The sequence below is a fragment of the Oncorhynchus mykiss genome, chromosome 1 (assembly GCF_013265735.2).
Source record: "Oncorhynchus mykiss isolate Arlee chromosome 1, USDA_OmykA_1.1, whole genome shotgun sequence".
Taxonomy (NCBI): domain Eukaryota; kingdom Metazoa; phylum Chordata; class Actinopteri; order Salmoniformes; family Salmonidae; genus Oncorhynchus; species Oncorhynchus mykiss.
In genome coordinates, this window is record NC_048565.1 from 45,838,863 (window position 1) to 45,861,650 (window position 22,788).

Genomic DNA, 22,788 nt, shown 5'->3' on the forward strand with positions numbered 1-22,788 from the left:
CCTCCTTGGGTCATTGGCATTGTTAGTCAATCTTTGGTTCATTTTTTAAGAGTTAATTATATAAATAATGTGTTTAAAATATGGGGAAAAAAAGATAAATTGGGTTTGCGGAGCTCTGGTGATTAGAGCGACCATAATGCCTGTTGGTCATGTGACCCCTCTTAAAAGATCTTTAATGACTATATTCCAACTGTTTTTTTAACATGTTTTAACCACTCCTATATAAATGGTAGATTATCGGAAACACAACAAGAAGGTCTGATTTCATAATTACTGAAACAGGATCCAAGTGGTATATATAAAGATCCAGTCCATTTAAAAATAATTTAGGTCTTTTACACTTCAGTGTTGTGATGCAAAAATTGTAGCTAAACACTTGAAGCATAGAATTAAATAGGTTTTGTCAGATATTACTCATCCTTATCAGACAGGTTTTTTTACATGGACGATACATTTGAGATAATATTAAACAAGTACTGGAAACAATATAACACTATGAAATATCGGGGAAACCAATTCTGGTTTTCATAGCCGACTTTGAAAAGGTACATGTCCAGGCCCGTCTGAAGTTTGCAGAGAGCATTTGGATGATCCAGAAGAAGATTGGGAGAATGTCATATGGTCAGATGAAACCAAAATATAACTTTTTGGTAAAAACTCAACTCGTCGTGTTTGGAGAACAAATAATGCTGAGTTGCATCCAAAGAACACCATACCTACTGTGAAGCATGGGGGTGGAAACATCATGCTTTGGGGCTGTTTTTCTGCAAAGGGACCAGGACGACTGATCCGTGTAAAGGAAAGAATGAATGGGGCCATGTATCGTGAGATTTTGAGTGAAAACCTCCTTCCATCAGCAAGGGCATTGAAGATGAACGTGGCTGGGTCTTTCAGCATGACAATGATCCCAAACACACCTCCCGGGCAATGAAGGAGTGGCTTCGTAAGAAGCATATCAAGGTCCTGGAGTGGCCTAGCCAGTCTCCAGATCTCAACCCCATAGAAAATCTTTGGAGGGAGTTGAAAGTCTGTGTTGCCTAGCAACAGCCCCAAAACATCACTGCTCTAGAGGAGATCTGCATGGAAGAATGGGCTAAAATACCAGCAACAGTGTGTGAAAACCTTCTGAAGACTTACAGAAAACGTTTGACCTCTGTCATTGCCAACAAAGGGTATATAACAAAGTATTGAGATAAACTTTTGTTATTGACCAAATACTTATTTTCCACCATAATTTGTAAATAAATTCATTAAAAATCCTACAATGTCATTTTCTGGATTTTTTTTCTCATTTTGTCTGTCATAGTTGAAGAGTACCTACGATAAAAATTACAGGCCTCTCTCATCTTTTTAAGTGGGAGAACTTGCACAATTGTTGGCTGACTAAATACTTTTTTGCCCCACTGTATATATGTGTATATGTATGAATGTTTATGTATGCATATGGATATATATTTACCCAAAAAATCTATGGGGGATTGGAAATGATACAGACAATTACATTGACGGACGCAACAATCTATCTGCAATAGTAAAGCTGATCCACCGCCTTAAAAAAAATGACAACTGGTTATCGGGAGAAATTTGAATGCCATTCTGGACATGCGGGACAAAAATCTGTCTAACAAGCTTCTCAGTAATGATCAATTAGCAGATATTGCAACTGTTGAATCTGAATCAGGTGAATTACTATCATAACCAACATTAATTAACCAAAGATTCTCCCATTTCTATAATGAATTGTACACCTCTCTTATTGTATATCCACACCAAGACAGATTGAGTCATTTTTTTTCAAGATATAAAAACTGAGGAAGCCAGCTTACTGGAAGCCTACATCAACTTGCTGGGAGCCCACATTGGATAACATGAATAAAAGGAAAATCACCAGTATTTCTTCTGAGGTCTATTTAAAAATATGGAACCAATTAAGTCCACTGTTACTTGAAATGATTAGCAGAGCCGTTCACAAAAAGGTTCATTTGGAAGGGATGTAAATACAGCGGTAATTTACCTTTGTAAAAAAAAAAAGTTAATGACGCCATCCAGTGCTCTCACTATTGCCCTCTACCTTTGATAAATACAGATATTAAACAATTCTGTTGTCCCGTCTCGAAAAGTACTTACCCAGATTTGTACATCTGGACCAAAGCATGTCTGTTAAAAAAATTATTATCCTCAGATAACCTCTATCGTTTATTACAGATCTAACATTCTTCATCAGAAACTAAAGCTCATGGGGCAATGATATATCTCGACGCAGAAAAAGCTTTTGATAGACTAAAATGGTCATATCTTTGGTCAGTTTTTAAACATATGGGACTTGGCTTCAATTTTTTAAATATTATTAAAATACTATATGCTAATCCCTCAGCCATAGTAATAACATGCATTACCTGCTCTGTTCCATTTAGACTAGAAGTAGCAGGCAAGGTGATCCCATCTCAACTCTGCAATTTTTATTGTCTATGGAGCCCCTGGCCACGGCAATTCGACAACGTAAAGAAATTACACCAATAGCTCTCAGTTCTACGGACGACATTATCTAATTACACGCCGACGATATCTAACTTTATCTAGATGATGTAGCTCAATCCCTCCCAAAGGCTCTGAAGATCATAGACAAATTCAGCTCCATCTCAAATTACAAAATTGCCAGAAACATTAATTTAATTTTACTGCTGCACATTCACAGTTTGGCGCGACACAACCATTAGACCGGATGATATGTTTCTGCGCATAAGCTATGCTAGCTAACATCATGATATCGCCTACAAGTGTGACCAGGGATTTTATTGGAGAATCAATTTTTACATACAGTGCCTTATGAAAGTATTCAGACCCCTAGACTTGAGATATTTTGTTACGTTACAGCCTTATTCTAAAATTGAAAAATGTTTTTTCCCCCTATTCAATCTATAAACAATACCACATCATTTATCATAAAAATATGAAATATCACATTTACATAAGTATTCAGACCCTTTGGCAGCGACTACAGTCTTCTTAGGTATGACGCTTGAAACCAAGATTGAACTCTTTGGCCTGAATGCCAAGCGACACGTCTGGAGGAAACCTAGCACCATCAAACCCTCTGGGTTTCCGCTAGGATGGAACAGACAATATGGCGCTGTACAACGTGACGCTCATAAATTCAGACCATTGTCAGATTGTACATTCAGACCGTTTCGCTCTCGGAGGGCACACTGGACATTCGGGCCGAGGAGTAGGGTTGATTTGAGCGGTCTGGCCTTATAACGACAGGCAAGCATCCAAGCTAATGTTGGCTAGCTTGCTAGCTACTTCCAGACACAAATGAGACCACTCTGACCATTTTACTTGCCCTAGCTGAGCTGGTAAGGCAGTTTTTGTGTTAACCAGAGCGTTGGTGACTGTAAATGTGGTACTGGAAACAATTTAATTGCGCTTTTTTCCCAACGTTTACTGACACCGGCCATATTCAACGGGTGTTGAGCGGTCGTAAATGGATTATTCTGCGCTCTGGTACACTCAGACGAGAGTGCTCTGAAATCCGTGTTGATAGTAGGCTGGATACGTGAAATTCTAAACAACGTTCTTTTTTGATAAAAACTAGTTCATTGCATCCAACTAGTTCATTGCATTTTTCACCCTGCCAGCTCCTATTGAGCACTGTGGCACCAAATCACCTTCCGAACGTTCTATTCCCAGCTAATTGTTCAACGTCACAATGCCTGCTTCGCTATTGTTGGCAATGAGACCTGCTTACGTTGTTTTATAGTTAAAATGTAAACAAAAACAACAACAAATATTGGAACTCTGCGGTCTTCCCATCGTTTCCTATGGGGGAAACATAGGCATATCTGTCTATTTTGCCAAATATCTCGCAATGTGTATATTTAGATTTTTTTCAAGTCAGACGCCATTTTAATCGTGAGAATCTCCTCTTTCTAATTGTGAGCCTGGGAAGCTAGCTCGGTTGTCATCAAATGCTAACCCCAAAATACTTTTTGTCCCTGGAACGCTGAGCTCCACCCATTGTTTCCTACGGAGACGCATGCTGGTCTATTTCGCCAAATATCTCACTGTGAATATTTTGGGTTTTTTTCAAGTCGGGCACCATTTTAAATCAGGAGAATCTCCTCTTTGTAATTATGTAAGTTTGGGCAACGAGCTCCTTTGTCATCGATCGCTAGACCAGAAAAAGTCAGATGTTTTTATATTTTTTCTCATTACGCAGACATAAGCACAGTTGACACCATCGAGGTGCGGATGTTTACTTTCTACACAACATGTTTTTTCCAGTTTCGTCCTACGAACAGATTGTAGTGCTAAAATAAAAAGGGATACATTTGTTGTGCCATTTAGGCAAAATGGACTTCTAAGAATCACTCCAGTCAAAACAGGCTCTGCGAACGTTCGATTCCATTAATTTGCTATGGGCACTCGCTAGTGTTCCAGTTTAGCCAACGTTCTTCAGCCATTTTTCAGCTTTGGGTGAATGGATATGCCATGAGCGAATTTACGAAAGCACCCTAATGATCCAATGAGAAAGCACAACGACTATCCCATTTTGCTCAACTAAGAATGACTGGAATAATCAAGTCAATAAACGTTGGGTAGTTAGGTAGTCTATAGTTAATATACTGGCATGGGTGGTGTATAACTACTAACGTTAGGTAGCTAGCTAACATACCGGTACATACTGCTGTAATGATATGCTATGTGGCTCGTAAGGGCAGCGTAGCTAACAAATTGTCAGCCAACATAAGGTGTAAGGTAACTTATTTGAAAAGTCATTACTTTATTACATTGAGTAGCAAGCTACCCTTTGGTCATTAGGGCAAATCTGGTCTGTGATTGTTTTATTTTTTCACACCTAGCTCGGCTATTAGACTATTCTTTGGTAGGTTGAATAGTCTATTGTTCAGCAATTAGACCCCCTCCCCAACTTGCAACAAATTGTTGTTGTTCCCATCTTGTTCCTTTCCCTCTTCCATGCTCTCTCTCTATCCATCGGTCTCTAGTCTGCAGGTATGTTTTGATGTGAGAGAGGAAGCCAGTCCCGTCATCGCCACCTCACCCACTCTTAAGGTGACCTTCGGGCCAACTGGGGGCCCAATGCTGGTTAGGAGACACCGCAATTGTGATGAACTGAGAGAATATTAGTGTAGCAGTGTAATTCATTAATTCATTAAGCTGTTCTTATCTTTTTTTCCCATCTCCCCACCTCGTCTTTCTTCCTCGTTTTATAATGCACACATCAGATTGAACTTGTATTATATAATATTACAATTATCATAATTATAATGCATGTATTATGTATTTATAACACCTGGATAATGAACTTCTTTCAATAAAGCGTTTCACATTCTCCACTGGTTGAAATTAAGTATCTCATTGAAATACTATCCTGTGTCCTCAGATTAATGCAGAAGGGAGTTAGATATGCATCATTTATTTAATGCATATATGAATTACAAATCATGTTTCTAGTCTACTGCATAGTTACAATGTGTAATCATTGATGTCCCAGGAGCAGGAGTGGTAAACACTGTTGAAATTATTAATTGTAATACATACATGCAGACAGCATCATTCAAATAATGGAGTTTGATATGACTGAAAAGAATGTATCAGAGATTCATACCTGAACTGCACCTTTATTTACCAAGGAAGAGTACACGATCAGTGAATTAATGTATATTCGATGTACAGTGTACAATGTGGGAATCTCATCCGTGGTAATAACTACAGTACATGTACAGTTGAAGTCGGAAGTGTACATACACCTTAGCCAAATACATTTAAACTCGGTTTTTCACAATTCCTGACATTTAATCCTAGCAAAAATTCCCTGTTTTAGGTCAGATAGGATCACCAGCTAATTTTAAGAATGTGAAATGTCAGAATAATAGTAGAGTGAAGATTTATTTCAGCTTTTATTTCTTTCATCACACTCCCAGTGGGTCAGAAGTTTACATACACTCAATTAGTATTTGGTAGCATTGCCTTTAAATTGTTTAACTTGTGTCAAACGTTTCGGGTAGCCTTCCACAAGCTTCCCACAATAAGTTGGGTGAATTTTGGCCCATTCCTCCTGACAGAGCTGGTATAACTGAGTCAAGTGTGTAGGCCTCCTTGCTCGCACATGGTTTTTCAGTTCTGCCCACACATTTTCTATAGGATTGAGGTCAGGGCTTTCTGGCCACTCCAATACCTTGACTTTGTTGTCCTTAAGCCATTTTTCCACAACTTTGGAAGTATGCTTGGGGTCATTGTCCATTTGGAAGACCCATTTGTGACCAAGCTTTAACTTCCTGGCTGATGTCTTTAGATGTGGCTTCAATATATCCACAGGATTTTCTAACCTCATGATGCCATCTATTTTGGGAAGTGCACCCGTCCCTCCTGCAGCAAAGCACTCCCACAACATGATGAAGCCACCTACGTGCTTCACGGTTGGGATGATGTCCTTCGGCTTGCAAGCCTCCCCCTTTTTCCTCCAAACATAACAATGGTCATTATTGCCAAACAGTTCTATTTCTCCAAAAACTACGATCTTTGTCCCCATGTGCAGTTGCAAACCGTAGTCTGGCTTATTTATGGTGGTTTTGGAGCAGTGGTTTCTTCCTTGCAGAGAGGCCTTTCAGCTTATATCCATATAGGACTTGTTTTACTGTGGATATAGATACTTTTGTACAGGTTTCGTCCAGCATCTTCACAAGGCCCGTTGCTGTTGTTCTGGGATTGATTTGCACTTTTCGCACCGAAGTACATTCATCTCTAGGAGACCAAATGCGTCTCATTCCTGTACGGTATGACAGCTGTGGTGTTTATACATGCGTACTATTGTTTGTACAGATGAACATGGTACCTTCAGGGCTTTGGAAATTGAACCAGGATGAACCAGACTTGTGGAGGTCTACAAAAAAAGGTCTTGGCTGATTTCTTTTGATTTTTCCCATGATGTCAAGCAAAGAGGCACTGAGTTTGAAGGTAGGCCTTGAAATACATCCACAGGTACACCTCCAATTGACTCAAATGATGTCAATTAGCTTATCAGAAGCTTCTAAGCCATGACATTTTCTGGAATTTTCCAAGTTGTTTAAAGGCACAGTCAATTTAGTCAACTTGTAAACTTCTGACCCACTGGATTTGTGATACAGTGAATTATAATGAAATAATTTGGTCTGTAAACAAAAAAAAATGTGAAAAATTACCTGTGTCATGCACAAAGTAGATGTCCTAACCGATTTGCTAAAACTATAGTTTGTTAACAAGACATTTGTGGAGTGGTTGAAAAATTAGTTTTAATGACTCCAATCTAAGTGTATGTAAACCTCTGACTTCAACTGTATATAGGACTTGCATCCTTGGCACAATAAAGTTATTATATTCTACTCTATCCATAGGCCCCTAATGCCATTCAGACTTGAAGTTGATACAACTGATAGCTGAGGTTCATAGATTGGTATAACTATTAGTTCAGAAACTAACGTTTTAGGGTGCATACACAGATCGGCTACATACTGTAGCTAGCTACACATCCATAGGCATACAGTTATTTTATCCTCCACTACACAATAAGCAAGTAAATAGTTAGCTAGCTATGTTACTTCAGGTGCATTGCAAGGCAAGTTTACATAATTGTACGTTCAATTTGAAGTGAATGCTTTAGCTAGCTAGATTCTTTACATCCATTGTTTCACACGATGACAGCCTGGTCTGCTGGTGTTCTCAGGAGTCCCTAAAACATTAAACAACACGAAGTACAAATTTATTCTCCTAACATTAGTTAGCTGGCTAATGTTAGCTAGTCAGATAAATAGCTATTTAGCAAGTTACGTGCATTAACAAAAACGTTTGTCTCTACATTAACATATTCCTCTCAATTGTACATTTCTTGCATGACTCGTTATGACGTTATAACTACTTACATTTGGTTCCACCGTAATGTTTTGTCTGCCATCTTTGTTGAAAAACGCCACCAGGCACGGGTGGCTTGCGTCAAAACTTGTCATTGGAATCACTCGATATGATTGGTCATATAAAAACCTTGGAACCCAAATGCATAATGAGTGCTCTAACTCCCCTTGTGGTGGTCTGGAGCAATGAAGCCATGACACTGGGTACCTCTTAGTCCCGCAGTGCAAGCTTGCAACTTTTAAGAGGAGGAACCATTGTATCACGATCCCTACGGTGAAGCATGGGGGTGGCAGCATCATGCTGTGGGAATGATTTTTAGATGCAGGGACTGGGAGACTAGTGAACCTTCGCCCCTCTGACTGGGAGGAGCAGGAGTGGCTTCAGGACAAGTCTCTGAACGTCCTTGAACTGTCCAGCCAGAGCCCAGACTTGAACCCAATCGAACATTGTTCGCACAGTTTTTGCTTTGTCATTGTGTGTAGATTGAATAAGGATGTAATGTATCAAAATGTGGGAAAAGTCAAGAGGTCTGAATACTTTCCAAATGTACTGTAAGCTTTCTGAAACTTGTCTCAAAAAATATATATATCACTGACAAATACACTGGCAAATCAAATTGGTCACATACACATATTTAGCAAATGTAATTGTGGGTGTAGCAAAATGCCTGTCTTCCTTGCTCCAACAGTGCAGTAGTATCTAACAATTCACAACAATATACACAAATCTAAAAGTAAAATAATGGAATTAAGAAATATTTACAGTACCAGTCAGAAGTTTGGACACACCTACTCATTCCAGGGATTTTCTTTATTTTTTAACATTTTCCACATTGTAGAATAATAGTGAAGATATCAAAACTATGACATAACACATAAGGAATCATGTAGTAACCAAAAAAAAACTATTCAAAAAGAGTCTTCAAAGTAGCCGCCCTCTGCCTTGATGACAGCTTTGCACACTCTTGGCATTCTCTCAACCAACTTCATGAGGCATGCTTTTCCCAACAGCCTTAAAGGATTTCCCACATGCGCTGAGCACTTGTTGGCTGCTTTTCCTTTTTCTCTGCGGTACAACTCATCCCAATCCATCTCAATTGGGTTGAGGTTGGGTGATTGTGGAGGCCAGGATATCTGATGCAGTACTCCATCACTCTCCTCGGTCAAATAGCCCTTACACAGCCTGGAGGGTTGTTGTGTTGGGTCATTGTCCTGTTGAAAAACAAATGATAGTCCCACTAAGCCCAAACCAGATGGGATGGCGTATTGCTGCAGAATGCTGTGGTAGCCATGCTGGTTAAGTGTGCCTTCAATTCTAAATAAATCACAGACAGTGTCACCAGCAAAGCACCCCCACACCATCACATCTTCTCCTCCATGCTTCACGGTGGGAACCACACATGCGGAGATCATCCGTTCACCGACTCTGCGTCTCCCAAACACACAGCGGTTGGAACCAACAATCTCCAATTTGGACTCATTAGACCAAAGGACAGATTTCCACGGGTCTAATGCCAATTGCTAATGTTTCTTGGAACAAGCAAGTCTCTTATTATTGGTGTCGTTTAGTAGTGGTTTCTTGGCAGCAATTCGACCATGAAGGCCTGATTCACGCAGTCTCCTCTGAACAATTGATGTTTTGTTTTGCTTATTTGAGCTCTTCTTGCCATAATATGGGCTTGGTCTTTTACAAAATAGGGTTATCTTCAGTATACCAACCCTACCTTGTAGAGGTCGACCGATTATGATTTTTCAACGCCGATACCGATTATTGAAGGACCAAAAAGCCGATACCGATTAAAATCGTCCGATTTATTTTAAAAAATTGTGATAATGACAATTACAACAATACTGAATGAACACTTATTTTAACTTAAAATAATACATCCATAAAATCAATTTAGCCTCAAGTAAATAATGAAACATGTTCAATTTGGTTTAAATAATGCAAAAACAAAGTGTTGGAGAAGAAAGTAAAAGTGCAATGTGCTATGTAAGAAAGCTAACGTTTCATTTCCTTGCTCAGAACATGAGAACATATAAAAGCTGGTGGTTCCTTTTAACATGAGTCTTTAATATTCCCAGGTAAGAAGATTTAGGTTGTAGTTATTATAGGAATTATAGTAGTATTTCCTTCTATACCATTTGTATTTCATTAACCTTTGACAATTGGATGTTCTTATAGGCACTTTAGTATTGCCAGTGTAACAGTATAGCTTTTGTCCCTCTAGTTAGCGCGCGCTAACTAGCTAGCCATTTCACTTCGGTTACACCAGCCTCATCTCGGGAGTTGATAGGCTTGAAGTCATAAACAGCGCAATGCTTGACGCACAATGAAGAGCTGCTGGCAAAACGCATGAAAGTGCTGTTTGAATGAATGTTTACGCGCCTGCTTCTGCCTACCACCGCTCAGTCAGATACTTGTATGCTCAGTCAGATTATATGCAACGCAGGACACGCTAGATAATATCTAGTAATATCATCAACCATGTGTAGTTAACTAGTGATTATGATTGATTGTTTTTTATAAGATAAGTTTAATGCTAGCTAGCAACTTACCTTGGCTTACTGCATTCAGGCAGTCTCAGGCAGTAACAGGCAGTCTCCTTGTGGAGTGCATCGAGAGAGAGGCAGGTCGTTATTGTGTTGGACTAGTTAAACGTAAGGTTACAAGATTGGATCCCCCGAGCTGACAAGGTGAAAATCTGCCGTTCTGCCAATGAACAAGGCAGTTAACCCACCGTTCCTAGGCCATCATTGAAAATAAGAATGTGTTCTTAACTGACTTGCCTAGTTAAATAAAGGTATAAAAAAATATATTTGAAAAATAATAACATTTTAATACCGATTGTTTTTAAACTTGAAATCGGCCCTAATTAAATCGGTCGACCTCTACTACCTTGTCACAACACAACTGATTGGAATTTCTTTCCTTAATGCATTTGAGCCACAAATTCAGGCACACCTGTTAATTGAAATGCATTCCAGGTGACTACCTCATGAAGTTGGTTGAGAGAATGCCAAGAGTGTGCAAAGCTGTCCTCAAGGCAAAGGGTGGCACTTTGAAGAATCTCAAATATAAAATATATTTTGATTTGTTTAACATTTTTTGTTACTACATGATTCCATATGTTTTATTTCATAGTGTTGATGTCTTCACTATTATTCTACAATGTAGAAAATAGGCAAAATAAAGAAAAACCCTAGAATGAGTAGGTGTGTCCAAACTTCTGACTGGTACTGTAAATATTAGATCGAGCAATGTCGGAGTGGCATTGTCTAAAATATGGTGGAATAGAATACAGTATATAGATATGAGGTGAGTAAAGCAGTATGTAAACATTATTAAAGTGACTAGTGTTCCATTATTAAAGTGGCTAGTGATTCCAAGTCTATGTATATAGGACAGCAGTCTCTAAGGTGCAGGGTTTGCGTAACCGCGTGGAAGCCACCCTCTGGTGAGCCCTGCGGTTGCGGCCGGTGCAGTTCCCGTACCAGGCGATGATACAGCCCGACAGCATTGATAGTTACAATGTTTTTTGGTCTGAACGAAAATCTAAGGGTGGTGGTGTTGCTATATACATAAAGACGTTTTCAGCGATCATTCTGACTTCTTCTACCAAACCCAAGCAATGTGAATATCTGTCTTTCAACATAAATCCCTGCGCATCCTTGAATCTTGTTGTCTCCTGTTGTTATTGACCCTCATCTGCTATTGATGGCTCCTGGATTGTATTTTTTGATTACACTCACAGAATGTCAAATCTCAATTTGTGCTTATGGGTGACCTGAACCTAGATTGGTTGACATCCAACTCTGATAAACTCTGATTGTTCACAATGTAACAAGGTTGAATGCAAAGTGTCCTCTAAAATGGTCTTTGATTGATCTTATTTCAAACAACACTATAACTATATAAGTTATCACTGTACTACTGTCTATGTAAGGGATGGTTCCTAAACTACCTCCACGTATCATCAAACTGGAGTTTGATACTCAAGAGTTTTTTTTTTAATTGCCTGGAATTGAGTTGAATTCATCCCCGATGTTGAATTAGCCTTTTCTTATTTCCATAAACTATTCCAGGATGTATGCAACAAACATTCTCTAATAACTATCAACCCATATCTAAATTGCCTGTCCTGGCAAAGGTATTGGAGTCCCTTGTCAATAAGCAGCTTAAGGCCTACCTTAAGGCCTACAGCACTGTCAAAACACACTTTGAGGGTTTTGAATGATAGGCATTGTGACCTGGATCAGAAGCTGCATTGTGTGTCTGTATTCATAGACTTGTCAAAGGCATTTGACACTGTGGACCATACTGTCTTGCTGCAGAGATTGAAGTATATTGGGATTACTGGTCATGCTCTGTAGTGATTTGTGAACTACATGTCAAATCAAATCCAGTGTGTGATGGTTGTAAGTCGGACACCATAGAGTTGTGCTCGGGTGTGCCTCAAGGATTCATTTTAGGTCCCCTGTTGGTCCCCTGTTGTTTATTATTTATATCAACAACATTGGGAGACATATTGAGACAGCTGATGTTCATTTTTATGCGGATGACACTGTTCTCTATTCAAGTTGCAGCAGTTTGACTTTGGCTTTTGAAAAAGCTCAAACAGCGTTTAGCATTCAACAGAAGCTGTATGACTTGAAGGTTCTTCTGAATTCCTTAAAAACAAAATGCATAGTATTTTCCTATCCTAAACACTCTGAAAACCATGTAATTACTACCTTGGAAGGCCATTCTATAGAACAAGTGAAGACGTACAAATATCTGGGAGTTTGGGTAGATGAGAAGTTGCGCTTCACCACCCATGTAAAGAGCCTTGTCAGGAACTCAAGATGCGTATTGGGTTTTATTACTGGCATAAAGCTTGTTTTTTTCTTTGCCGCCAGAAAAGAGTTGATTCGTCAAACTTCTTTCTGTGTTGGACTACGGTGATACTATGTATGTGCAAGCCTCAAGCTCTACACTGAAGGCTCTTGACTCTGTATCATGCAGCCCCTCGTTTGGTCACCAATCTGAGATGTCTAACTCACCATTGTGATCTCTACAGGGTTGTCGGGTGGACATCCCTAGCAACACGCAGACATGTAGTTGTCTCTAGTTTGTCACCTGATGTCACTAGTTTGCGTTGCCATATGTGAGGAAGCATGTTGTTGAACTTCAAACACACCACACACATGCCTCCACACACACACACTTTGTTTGCTGTTGTATTTGTGCTGTTGACAGTGTCATATGTCTGTGTTGTCCGTTTTGTCTTACAATGTTGTTTTTTTTGTTTTTTATCCCAGCCCCCATCCCCACAAGAGGAATTCTGCCTCTTGCCAGACTGTCATTGTAAATAAGAATTTGTTCTTATTTTAGAAGAAATTGTGAATTGTGCTAAGGTGCTAAGGTGCTAATATATTTGACCACATCTGTATCAATATTGAGAAATAGTAATCTGAAACAAATAAATGTTAGCATATTTGACCACATCTGTATCAATATAGAGAAACAGTATTCTGAAACAAATAATTGTTAGCATTAACAGGTCTTGTCCCATCTTGATTACTGTCCGGTAATATGGTCAAGTGAAGCAAAGAAAGACTTGGCAAAGCTAGAAGCTGGCTCAAAACAGAGCATTGCGCCTTGCACATACAGAACTTACATCAACAACATGCATGCCAGTCTTTCCTGGATGATGGTTGACGAGAAACTAAATGCTTCTCTTCTAGATTTAAATAAGAAATATTACTGAGGGGACACTCAAACACATTAAATACACACACACACACACACACACACACACACACACACACACACACACACACACACACACAGTGTTTTGTGCTTTTTGTGGAACTCAGAAAGAGTTGCCTGCTGCTTCTGCAAAAGCAAACAAATAAATGAACAAATCCCAGTAACAGTGGTTAATGGTAGTGGTAGTAGTGTAATAACTGTTGTAATAGTATCAGTATTTTTTTAAAAGGTACCGACTTGAGGATGACACAGCCGCTGCCAGAAGGTGGTGCTGTCCAGAACACTTGGATCCGGGTCCTCCTGCGGGGGGTGCTCTCCGTCACAGCCGGGGGACAGTTGGTCATGAACTGGGTGTCCTCCTCATCTATGATCTAGGGAACACAGGAAACCAGTCAGAATTACAACACTTCTCACCAAAATCCCTTTATGGACAAAAAGCAAAAGAATAAACAATTTATAGATGCAAAAAAAAGTAATTGAGTCAATAACATTTTCCATTTTCAAAAATAGATCACGAATCTTTGAGAAACGCATTTTAATTTTCACCCATGGTGCTCTGCTCACTACGTCTGTGCCGATAAAGTTGAATGTTTTAATTATCACAACTCAGACTTGTGATTCATTTTCATTATTGATCTATGCTATAATTCAGGGCTCCTTGTAATAAACCAATGGTTTAGTGTTTTAGACAGGCTGTAATTTGTATTCTGTTGTCAACTCGCTGCTGCGTCACACTCCACTACGCCCTCATACCAGGATCAATAGTGTATTTCACAGTCACACGTGGCTGAATGTTTTCACATGGAATCCTTTTCAGATGCCAACACTGGCATTACACATACTGTAATAATCTGTTTTGTGTAGTTTGATATGTGAACAACTTCTCTTAAAACTGATGAAAACTCAGATGTCTTCAGTTCAAAATGATAGATAACTGTAACGGCCATTGATGGTGGAAGGTGAGGACCAATGCACAGCGTCGTAAGTGTTCATATTTTTAATAACGTAATGAACACTGAACAAAAACAAATAAAACGACAAACGAACAGTCCTGTATGGTGCTGAAAAAACACTGAACAGAAAATAATCACCCACAACTCAAGGGTGAAAACAGGCTACCTAAGTATGGTTCTCAATCAGGGACAACGATTGACAGCTGCCTCTGATTGAGAACCATACCAGGCCAAACACAGAAATCCCAAATCATAGAAAAAAGAACAGACTGCCCACCCCAACTCACACCCTGACCATACTAAAACAAAGACAAAACAAAGGAACTAAGGTCAGAACGTGACAATAACAGAGTTGTCGTAATACATTATAACATTGAATTCCACTGTAGGTATGTTGTTTCACCTCATCTCTCTACAAATGTGACTGGTTGACTGACAGTTGAGTGTACAGTGTATAACAATCTAGGCATCCCTTCACCTGTCCTTGAAAGTAGGACAGTAATAAAATAATTGCATTTAATTTATTTATACTCCAAATTACGCAATGAAACAGTGGTAAAACAGTGTTGTGAGTCCATGGCGTGTCCAGCCCAGTCCCCCTCTATGTCACGGCCATGAGAGTAATAAAAGCCAGGCGTGACGAGCACCAGACTCACACAGAGATGACCTCTGGGGCCCCGTTGAATGTTCGCCAGCTGCCCTGACTCCACAATCATATTGATCTAACAGCCAGATGCTTTACACATGACAGAAAGTAAGGGAGGGAAGCAATTTTCCTTGATAAATTTGTGTAAGAGGAAGAATTCCTTCTGGAGGTCTTTTAGAAGAAGAAGAAAAAGTCTTCATTGATACTGACAATTGTTTCAATTTGCATTCTGTCTAGGCACCCGTGAGCCCAGTCTTCCCTCCCTATAACTAGTATCTCTCACTCTCTCTGTCTTTGTCTCTTTCTCTCTGTGGCTCTCTCTTTTCTCTCTCTGACTCACATAAGCTCCACCAGGATTCCTCCATAGTATTCCTTAGGCCTCATTATACTCATAGTGAAATGTCTTTTTGTGCCTCTTCACCATTGAGGTCCTGTCAGTCACAGGCAGCTACAAACAACTGACAGTGCTGAGGAAAACAACACATTTATAGGAGGAAGCTGAACTTGGAGTTGAGTTACTTCGGAAACTGTGCTTTTCTTACAGAACACCCAGCCTATATCTATTTGTTACCCTGTGGGAAGGAGGAGGGAATGATTCCATTGTCTTGTAGGGGGAGGGGGGAGTCTGGAGGAGCAGCTGAACACTGCTGTTTTCATAGTCATTCCATCCCGGGTGACACAGCAAACACAGATGCTTCGCAGCGCCTGCTAAAGTATGTGTCTTTTCAAGGAGATGCAGATGGGAGAAAATCAAGACATGGAATAAATGATAGCTTGGCAAAAGACTCAGGGCGGATGTAACTTTCTAACACAATATTTCAAATGTCACAACATGTGATTTAAAAGTAGCGTGTTTCTTCCGATCTCGATGGAAATCTCCAGACTCGAGAGCACTAAACATTTGCCTTGAGCCTCCTATCAATCAAACACTTACATTACTACGGAAACCCGTAGAGATGTTCAAGCAATCTCTGATATCAAATCTTATTATGTGATATTTTTCAAACAGTACAAATGTCTGAACATGTTTGCTACAGTACTAGATAATCAATATATAGAGTTATACCTCATATTACTGTATACTTTATTAGCAGATTGACATTAAATGTAAAAAAAATAAAACAGAACATCAATGTCATGCTGCAGTGAGCTTCAGCCTTGAGAGCTAGCTCAAGGATGCTACTAAATAACAGTTGCGTGCAATCTCTGGTCCAAATAAAAACAGCAATGAACTGTGCTTTATACAAATACAGCAGCTGTGATGGTAATGGTAACACTACTGCTGTTCCCTTCCATTAAAAGCTTTGACGCTGGCTGGGTTTGTGAGAAAAGCTTTTAAAAAAGGAGATCACTTGGACAGAAAACACACTCTTAAAGTAAAGATGGACTGTTGTTTCCCTTTGCTTATTTGAGCCGTTCTTGCCATAATATGGAACTTGGTCTTTTACCAAATAGGGCCTTTTTCTATATATCACCTCTACCTTGTCACAACACAACTGATTGGCTCAAACGCATTAAGAAGGAAAGAAATTCCACAAATTAACTTAACAATGCACACATGTTAATGGAAATGCATTCCAGGTGACTACCTCATGAAGCTGGTTGAGAGAATGCCAAGAGTGTGCAAAGCTGTCCTCAAGGCAAAGGGTGGCTACTTTGATGAATCTCAAATATAAAATATATTTAGATTTGGTGAACACTTTTTTGTTATGTGTTATTTCATAGTTTTGATGTCTTCACTATTATTCTACATGGTAGAAAATAGTAAATTGACCAATTCGGCCACTTGGGTACATTTAGGCAAACTCGTGAGGGACACCTGGCAGACTTAAAAAAATAAAAACGTTTATTTAACAAGGCAAATCAGTTAAGAAAAAATTGTTTACAATGACGGCCTACACAGGCCAAACCCGGCCAATTGTGCGCAGCCCTATGGGACTCTCAATAACAGCCTGTTAATGTGATACAGACTGGATTCGAACCAGGGTGTCTGTAGCAACGCTTCTAGTGCTGAGATGCAGTGCCTTAGATCACTGCGTCAATTGGGAGACTTCATATTACATATTATGTAGCTCTCTCATTCTTGAATGTATCAGTCAGAAACTTTGCACACACACTGTCGCCCTGTTGTGGACAACATCTAAATTATTCCCAGCTTCCTACCTCAATGTATGGCCTTTATTTTGCATTTAAAAGATGATGCAACAAAAATAAAAATAAAATCATGTTTTTTTGTTTATTTTATCTTGATCTATTGTGTTATATTCTCCTACAGTAATTTCACATCTCCACAAACTTCAAAGTGTTTCCTTTCAAATGGTATCAAGAATATGCATATCATTGTTTCAGGTCCTGAGCTACAGGAAGATAGTTCCTCAATCATACCCAAATCTAACAGTATGATGCTGTAAAGAAAGCAGGCCAAATGTTTTTCCTTTGGAAAAGGTGTGAAGTTCAGTTCTGCTCCTTAAAAATGTGATTAAATGAGTGGTACAACTATACCTTTATCAGGATAGACGCCATGGCCATTATGACACAGGGGGCTATTGAAACTTGGTCAAGGTGACCATATATTTCCCCTGACCTGTTGACCATCTCCCCCTCACTATGTCATATCCTGCTGTGGTATAATATTCCTTCACTAAAGGAGTCTGCCACTGTAGATCATCCACCGCTAATGTGTATTATCCCTGCTACATGTAATGCACTCGCCCTCTTTGACCTAACGAGCAGATATGCAACTGAGTCAGCTTGTCCGTCTATCCATAGCAACGTAGAAACAAAGTGATGCTTTTAATCTCTGTAAACACAAGGTTATATCTAATCTGGGCTCATCTCTCTCCAAACAAACTTAGTTTGCTTCCCTTGCTTCCCTGGGTAATAACTTCTCTGGCCTAGATAAATAAGAGCGAGGAGGGTTAGGAAATCTGTGTGTTTGTTTCTCTGAAGTCTAAGGCACAAGTGGAGTATTTTACTAACTTTATCTACGCATACTTTAGTTTTATTTCAAATGAATGAGGCTGTTTTTTGCACATCTCCCAGCAGATGTTCATTAGGATGGGAAATCAAATGTGCTGTGTCATGCTGATCTCATTGAATAATTTGTCAATTATTTGTGCAATTAAATGATGACAATCAGTCCCACTTTACAATAGGTTGTTATCAATTTCTAGCTTAGAGATACACAGGCAAATTTGCCCTTCTTCTGTTTGACGGGCAGAGCCCACAATGGATGGAAAATTAACCTAAACTATACATACCTGTCAGGCAATAAATAGTACACTTTTATTTTATATCACTCAAATATACATATAAATGGTGGCTACTATTGAGATACACCGTCAATGCATTGGGCGGGCTGCGGGCTTGCCCCCACAGCTGTGAATGGTTTGCTTGATATTTAATGAAATGTAACATTATTGACAACAACTTCTACAAAGACCTAAAAACAAGTCAGTATTAATGTGATTCTAATAATCATGTCATGACCTCAACAGGACCATAATGCATATTGAATGTATTTGATTATCTATTTTGGGTGGCATGAGGGACATTTGAAGATGCCAATGAAAATGGGATTCAAACCTTGAGAGCAGAAAACGGTTACACACTCAAGGAGACGAAGGAGCCAGTGTGGGCTGAAGCTAAGCAGGTTGTGGGATGGTTTGTTCCTTTTTACATTATGAGGTAGTTAAGGATGTTTGTTCTCACTGTTGGAGAACTCGCTCACTCAGTAGGTGGTGTATTTTCATCGCAAGTTGAGCGAGAGAGACAACTCTTTCGTTTAGCTGTTCTTACTGAGGTTTTAGGAGGAATGTATTGACTCTTTTTTTTTTTGGTGATTTTGTAATACAAAGATAATTACTCAAATATGAGCACAGAAAACATGCACAGTATATTACCTGGAATTTGCCAGCATAGTGGTCGTCTCTGGTTCCTTCCGTCCCCTCCTTCAGAGCGATGAGTGTAAAGCCTCTAAAATAGGAGGGACTGGAGGCGTACAGAGTCACTGGAAACAGGAAAGGAGGGGAGTTAAGAGAATATAGGTCAAAGATAAAGTAAGTAGTCCCATCCCAAGTGCAGACCCTCCCAGGTACTGAGAAGAGAGAAACAAACTCAGCCGGTGGAGCCTACTACATGTATGTGGGCCATTTCCTGGTTGCTAGAATTCTAATAGTTCGCTACATTTCAGTTTGTGACAAAACAAGCAAGTATAGTGTAGAAAATCATTGTACCAAATAAACCGCTGTGAAAAATATTTTCCATTACGAAAATATTGAATTTTCAGCTGTGTGAAGGGGTGTACAAAACCAAACGTAAGAGAGACTGACATGGATGTTACCGACATCTAAGTGTGATATGTGCTGCTTTGTTCGGGAACAACTTTAATTGACCTACAATTGAAGTCAGAAGTTTACATACACCTTAGCCAAATACATTTAAACTAAGTTTTTCACAAATCCTTACATTTAATCGTAGCAAAAATTCCCTGTCTTAGGTCAGTTACGATTCCCACGTTATTTTAAGAATGCGAAATGTCAGAATAATAGTAGAGAGAAGATTTATTTCACATTTTATTTCTTTCATCACATTCCCAGTGGGTCAGAAGTTTATATACACTCAATTAGTATTTGCCTTTAAATTGTTTAACTTGGGTCAAACGTGTCGGGTGGCCTTCCACAAGCTTCCCACAATAAGTTGGGTGAATTTTGGCCCATTCCTCCTGACAGAGCTGGTGTAACTGAGTCAGGTTTGTAGGCCTCCTTGCTAGCACACTCTTTTTCAGTTCTGCCCACACATTTTCTATGGGATTGAGGTCAGGGCTTTGTGATGGCCACTCCAATACCTTGACTTTGTTGTCCTTAAGCCATTTTGCCACAACTTTGGAAGTGTGCTGGGGTCATTGTCCATTTGGAGACCTATTTGTGACCAAGCTTGGACTTCCTGACTGATGTCTTAAGATGTTGCTTCCATAACTTCCCATCCTCAAGATGGCATCTATTTTGTAAAGTGCACCAGTCCCTCCTGCAGCAAAGCACCCCACAACATGATGCTGCCACCCCCGTGCTTCACGGTTGGGATGGTGTTCTTCAGCTTGCAAGCCTCCCCCTTTTTCCTCCAAATTTAACGATGGTCATTATGGTCAAACAGTTCTATTTTTGTTTCATTTGACCAGAGGACATTTTTCCAAAAAGTATGTCCCCATGTGCAGTTGCAAAACCGTAGTCTGGCTTTTTTATGGTGGTTTTGGAGCAGTGGCTTCTTCCTTGCTGAGCGGCCTTTCAGGTTATGTCTTCACAAGGACCTTTGCTGTTGTTCTGGGATTGATTTGCAATTTCACACCATTCTTTTGATTTTCTCATGATGTCAAGCAAAGAGGCACTGAGTTTGAAGGTAGGACTTGAAATACATACACAGATACCCCTCCAATTTTCCAAGCTGTTTAAAGGAACAGTCAACTTAGTGTATGTAAATAATCTGTCTGTAAACAATTGTTGGAACAATGACGTGTCATGCACAAAGTAGATGTCCTAACCAACTTGTCAAAACTATAGTTTGTTTAACAAGACATTTGTGGAGTGGTTGAAAAAACAAGTTTTAATGGCTCCAACCAAAGTGTATGTAAACTTCCGAATTCAACTGTATGTCCTTTTTGCCGCATATGACCATTCAACTGGGCAGTAGTGTCACGCCCTGACTTTAGTTATCTTTGTTTTCTTTACTATTTTGGTTAGGTTAGGATGTGACGAGGGTGGTATGTGTGTTTTTGTCTTGTCTAGGGTTTTTTGTATATCTATGGGGTTTTGGGATTGTCTAGGTAAATGTAGGTCTATGGTGGCCTGAATTGGTTCCCAATCAGAGACAGCTGTTTATCATTGTATCTGATTGGGGATCATATTTAGGTTGCCATTTTGGTTTGTGGGTGATTGTCTATGTGTAGTTGCATGTCAGCCCTCGTTATTATTAGCGTCACGGTCGTTTTGTTAGTGTTCTTTGTAAATAAAGAAGCATGTTTTCAAATCACGCAGTGCCTTGGTCTCATCGTTACTACGAACGTGACAAGTAGTCCAGGTGCGCCAACTAGAACCTGTAGAACCTGTCTGGTTGATTTAGAGGTAAAGAAAGCAGAGCAATGCCTGATCATGAACAAACCTCTTCCCATTTTAGCAACAATTGAGTCAATTGATCTTATTTGGGGACAATACAATTAAGAATTGCATTATTGTTTTTGAGTACAAAATCCGACTCTAGGCTGCAGTGAAAATGTCATTTGAATAACAGCCATAAAGCCCTGTGATTTTAATGTTTCATTACATTTGGATCTGCGGTGGGTCTACTCTCAACCGTTTATAAGGTCTAGAAAGGAACATTAGCAGGCCAGTCTGGCTGTATTTTAAGTTCTGATACTGAGATGCGGTGTCACTTCCAGATCATAATTCTCCCAATTTGTCCTATAATTTCACATGACTGGGCAGGGACAAAGCTATGGGTGAGCCAGGCCCACCCACTGTGGAGCCAGGCCCATCCACTCAGAATAAGTTTTTCCACACAAAAGGGCTTTATTACAGACAGAAATACTCCTCAGTTTCATCAGCTGGTCTCAGAAGATCCAGCAGGTGAAGAAGCCATATGTGGAAGTCCTGGGCTGGCATGGTTACACGTGGTCTGTGGTTGTGAGGCCTTGTGGACGTACTGCCAAATTCTCTAAAATGACATTGAATTTAGCTTATGGTAGAGAAATAAACATTCAATTCTCCGGCAACAGCCCTGGTGGAAATTCCTGTAGTCAGCATGCCAGTTGCAGGATCCTTCAAAACTTGAGACATCTGTGGCATTGTGTTGTGTGACAAAACTGCACATTTTAGAATGGCCTTTTATTGTACCCAGAACAAGGTGCACCTGTGTAATAATCATGCTGTTTAATCAGCTTCTTAATATACCACACCTGTTAGGTGGAAGGATTCTTTTGGGAAAGAAGAAATGCTCACTAACAGGGATGTAAACAAGTTTGTTCACTAAATTTGAGAGAAATAAGCTTTGTGTGTCTGGAAAATTTGGGGGATCTTTATTTCAGCTCATGAAACATGGGACCCACACTACATGTTGCATTTATATATTTTTTCCCCGTACCTTTCAAGATGGTAGCCCACTAATTAAACAGCATGGAAACAACTCGCAAATGTGCATATTGTTATTATGCACATTTTTGAATATTTGCATGAAAATCTTTGACCAATTGGATTAAAACCTAGCTATATACACCCCAATGGCAAGTGCGCTAGTCCAGTGTCACTTTGATTATGCCTCCACATCATGGTTCACCAGCAGCCCCAAACATATAAAGCATAAACTACAGACAAACTTGTAAGAATTGTACTTTAAACTCCCCCTCAAGCATTTTTTGTCTGCATCTATGAAATTGTATATATGTATTTATGTAAAATAAAATAGGGACCACAATGGAAATAGGTCCTCGACTTTATAGTGCAATCCCGGTCCCTTTTAAAAATCTTCACACTGTGTGTATGT

The 22,788-nt window shown here is 39.5% G+C and overlaps 1 protein-coding gene across 3 annotated transcripts in view; it reads right to left on the reverse strand.

The window, feature by feature from the left end:
• LOC110523903 (spondin-1) overlaps positions 1 to 22,788 on the reverse strand; it is a 136,864-nt gene that overhangs the window by 108,628 nt on the left and 5,448 nt on the right. For all 3 annotated transcript variants that reach the window (XM_036978487.1, XM_021603048.2, XM_021603039.2), the window contains exons 2-3: positions 19,161 to 19,267; positions 13,897 to 14,030 (exon numbers count right to left, since the gene is read on the reverse strand). In XM_036978487.1, coding sequence (XP_036834382.1) covers positions 13,897 to 14,030; positions 19,161 to 19,267 — 241 coding nt within the window. The remainder of the gene's footprint in view (positions 1 to 13,896; positions 14,031 to 19,160; positions 19,268 to 22,788) is intronic.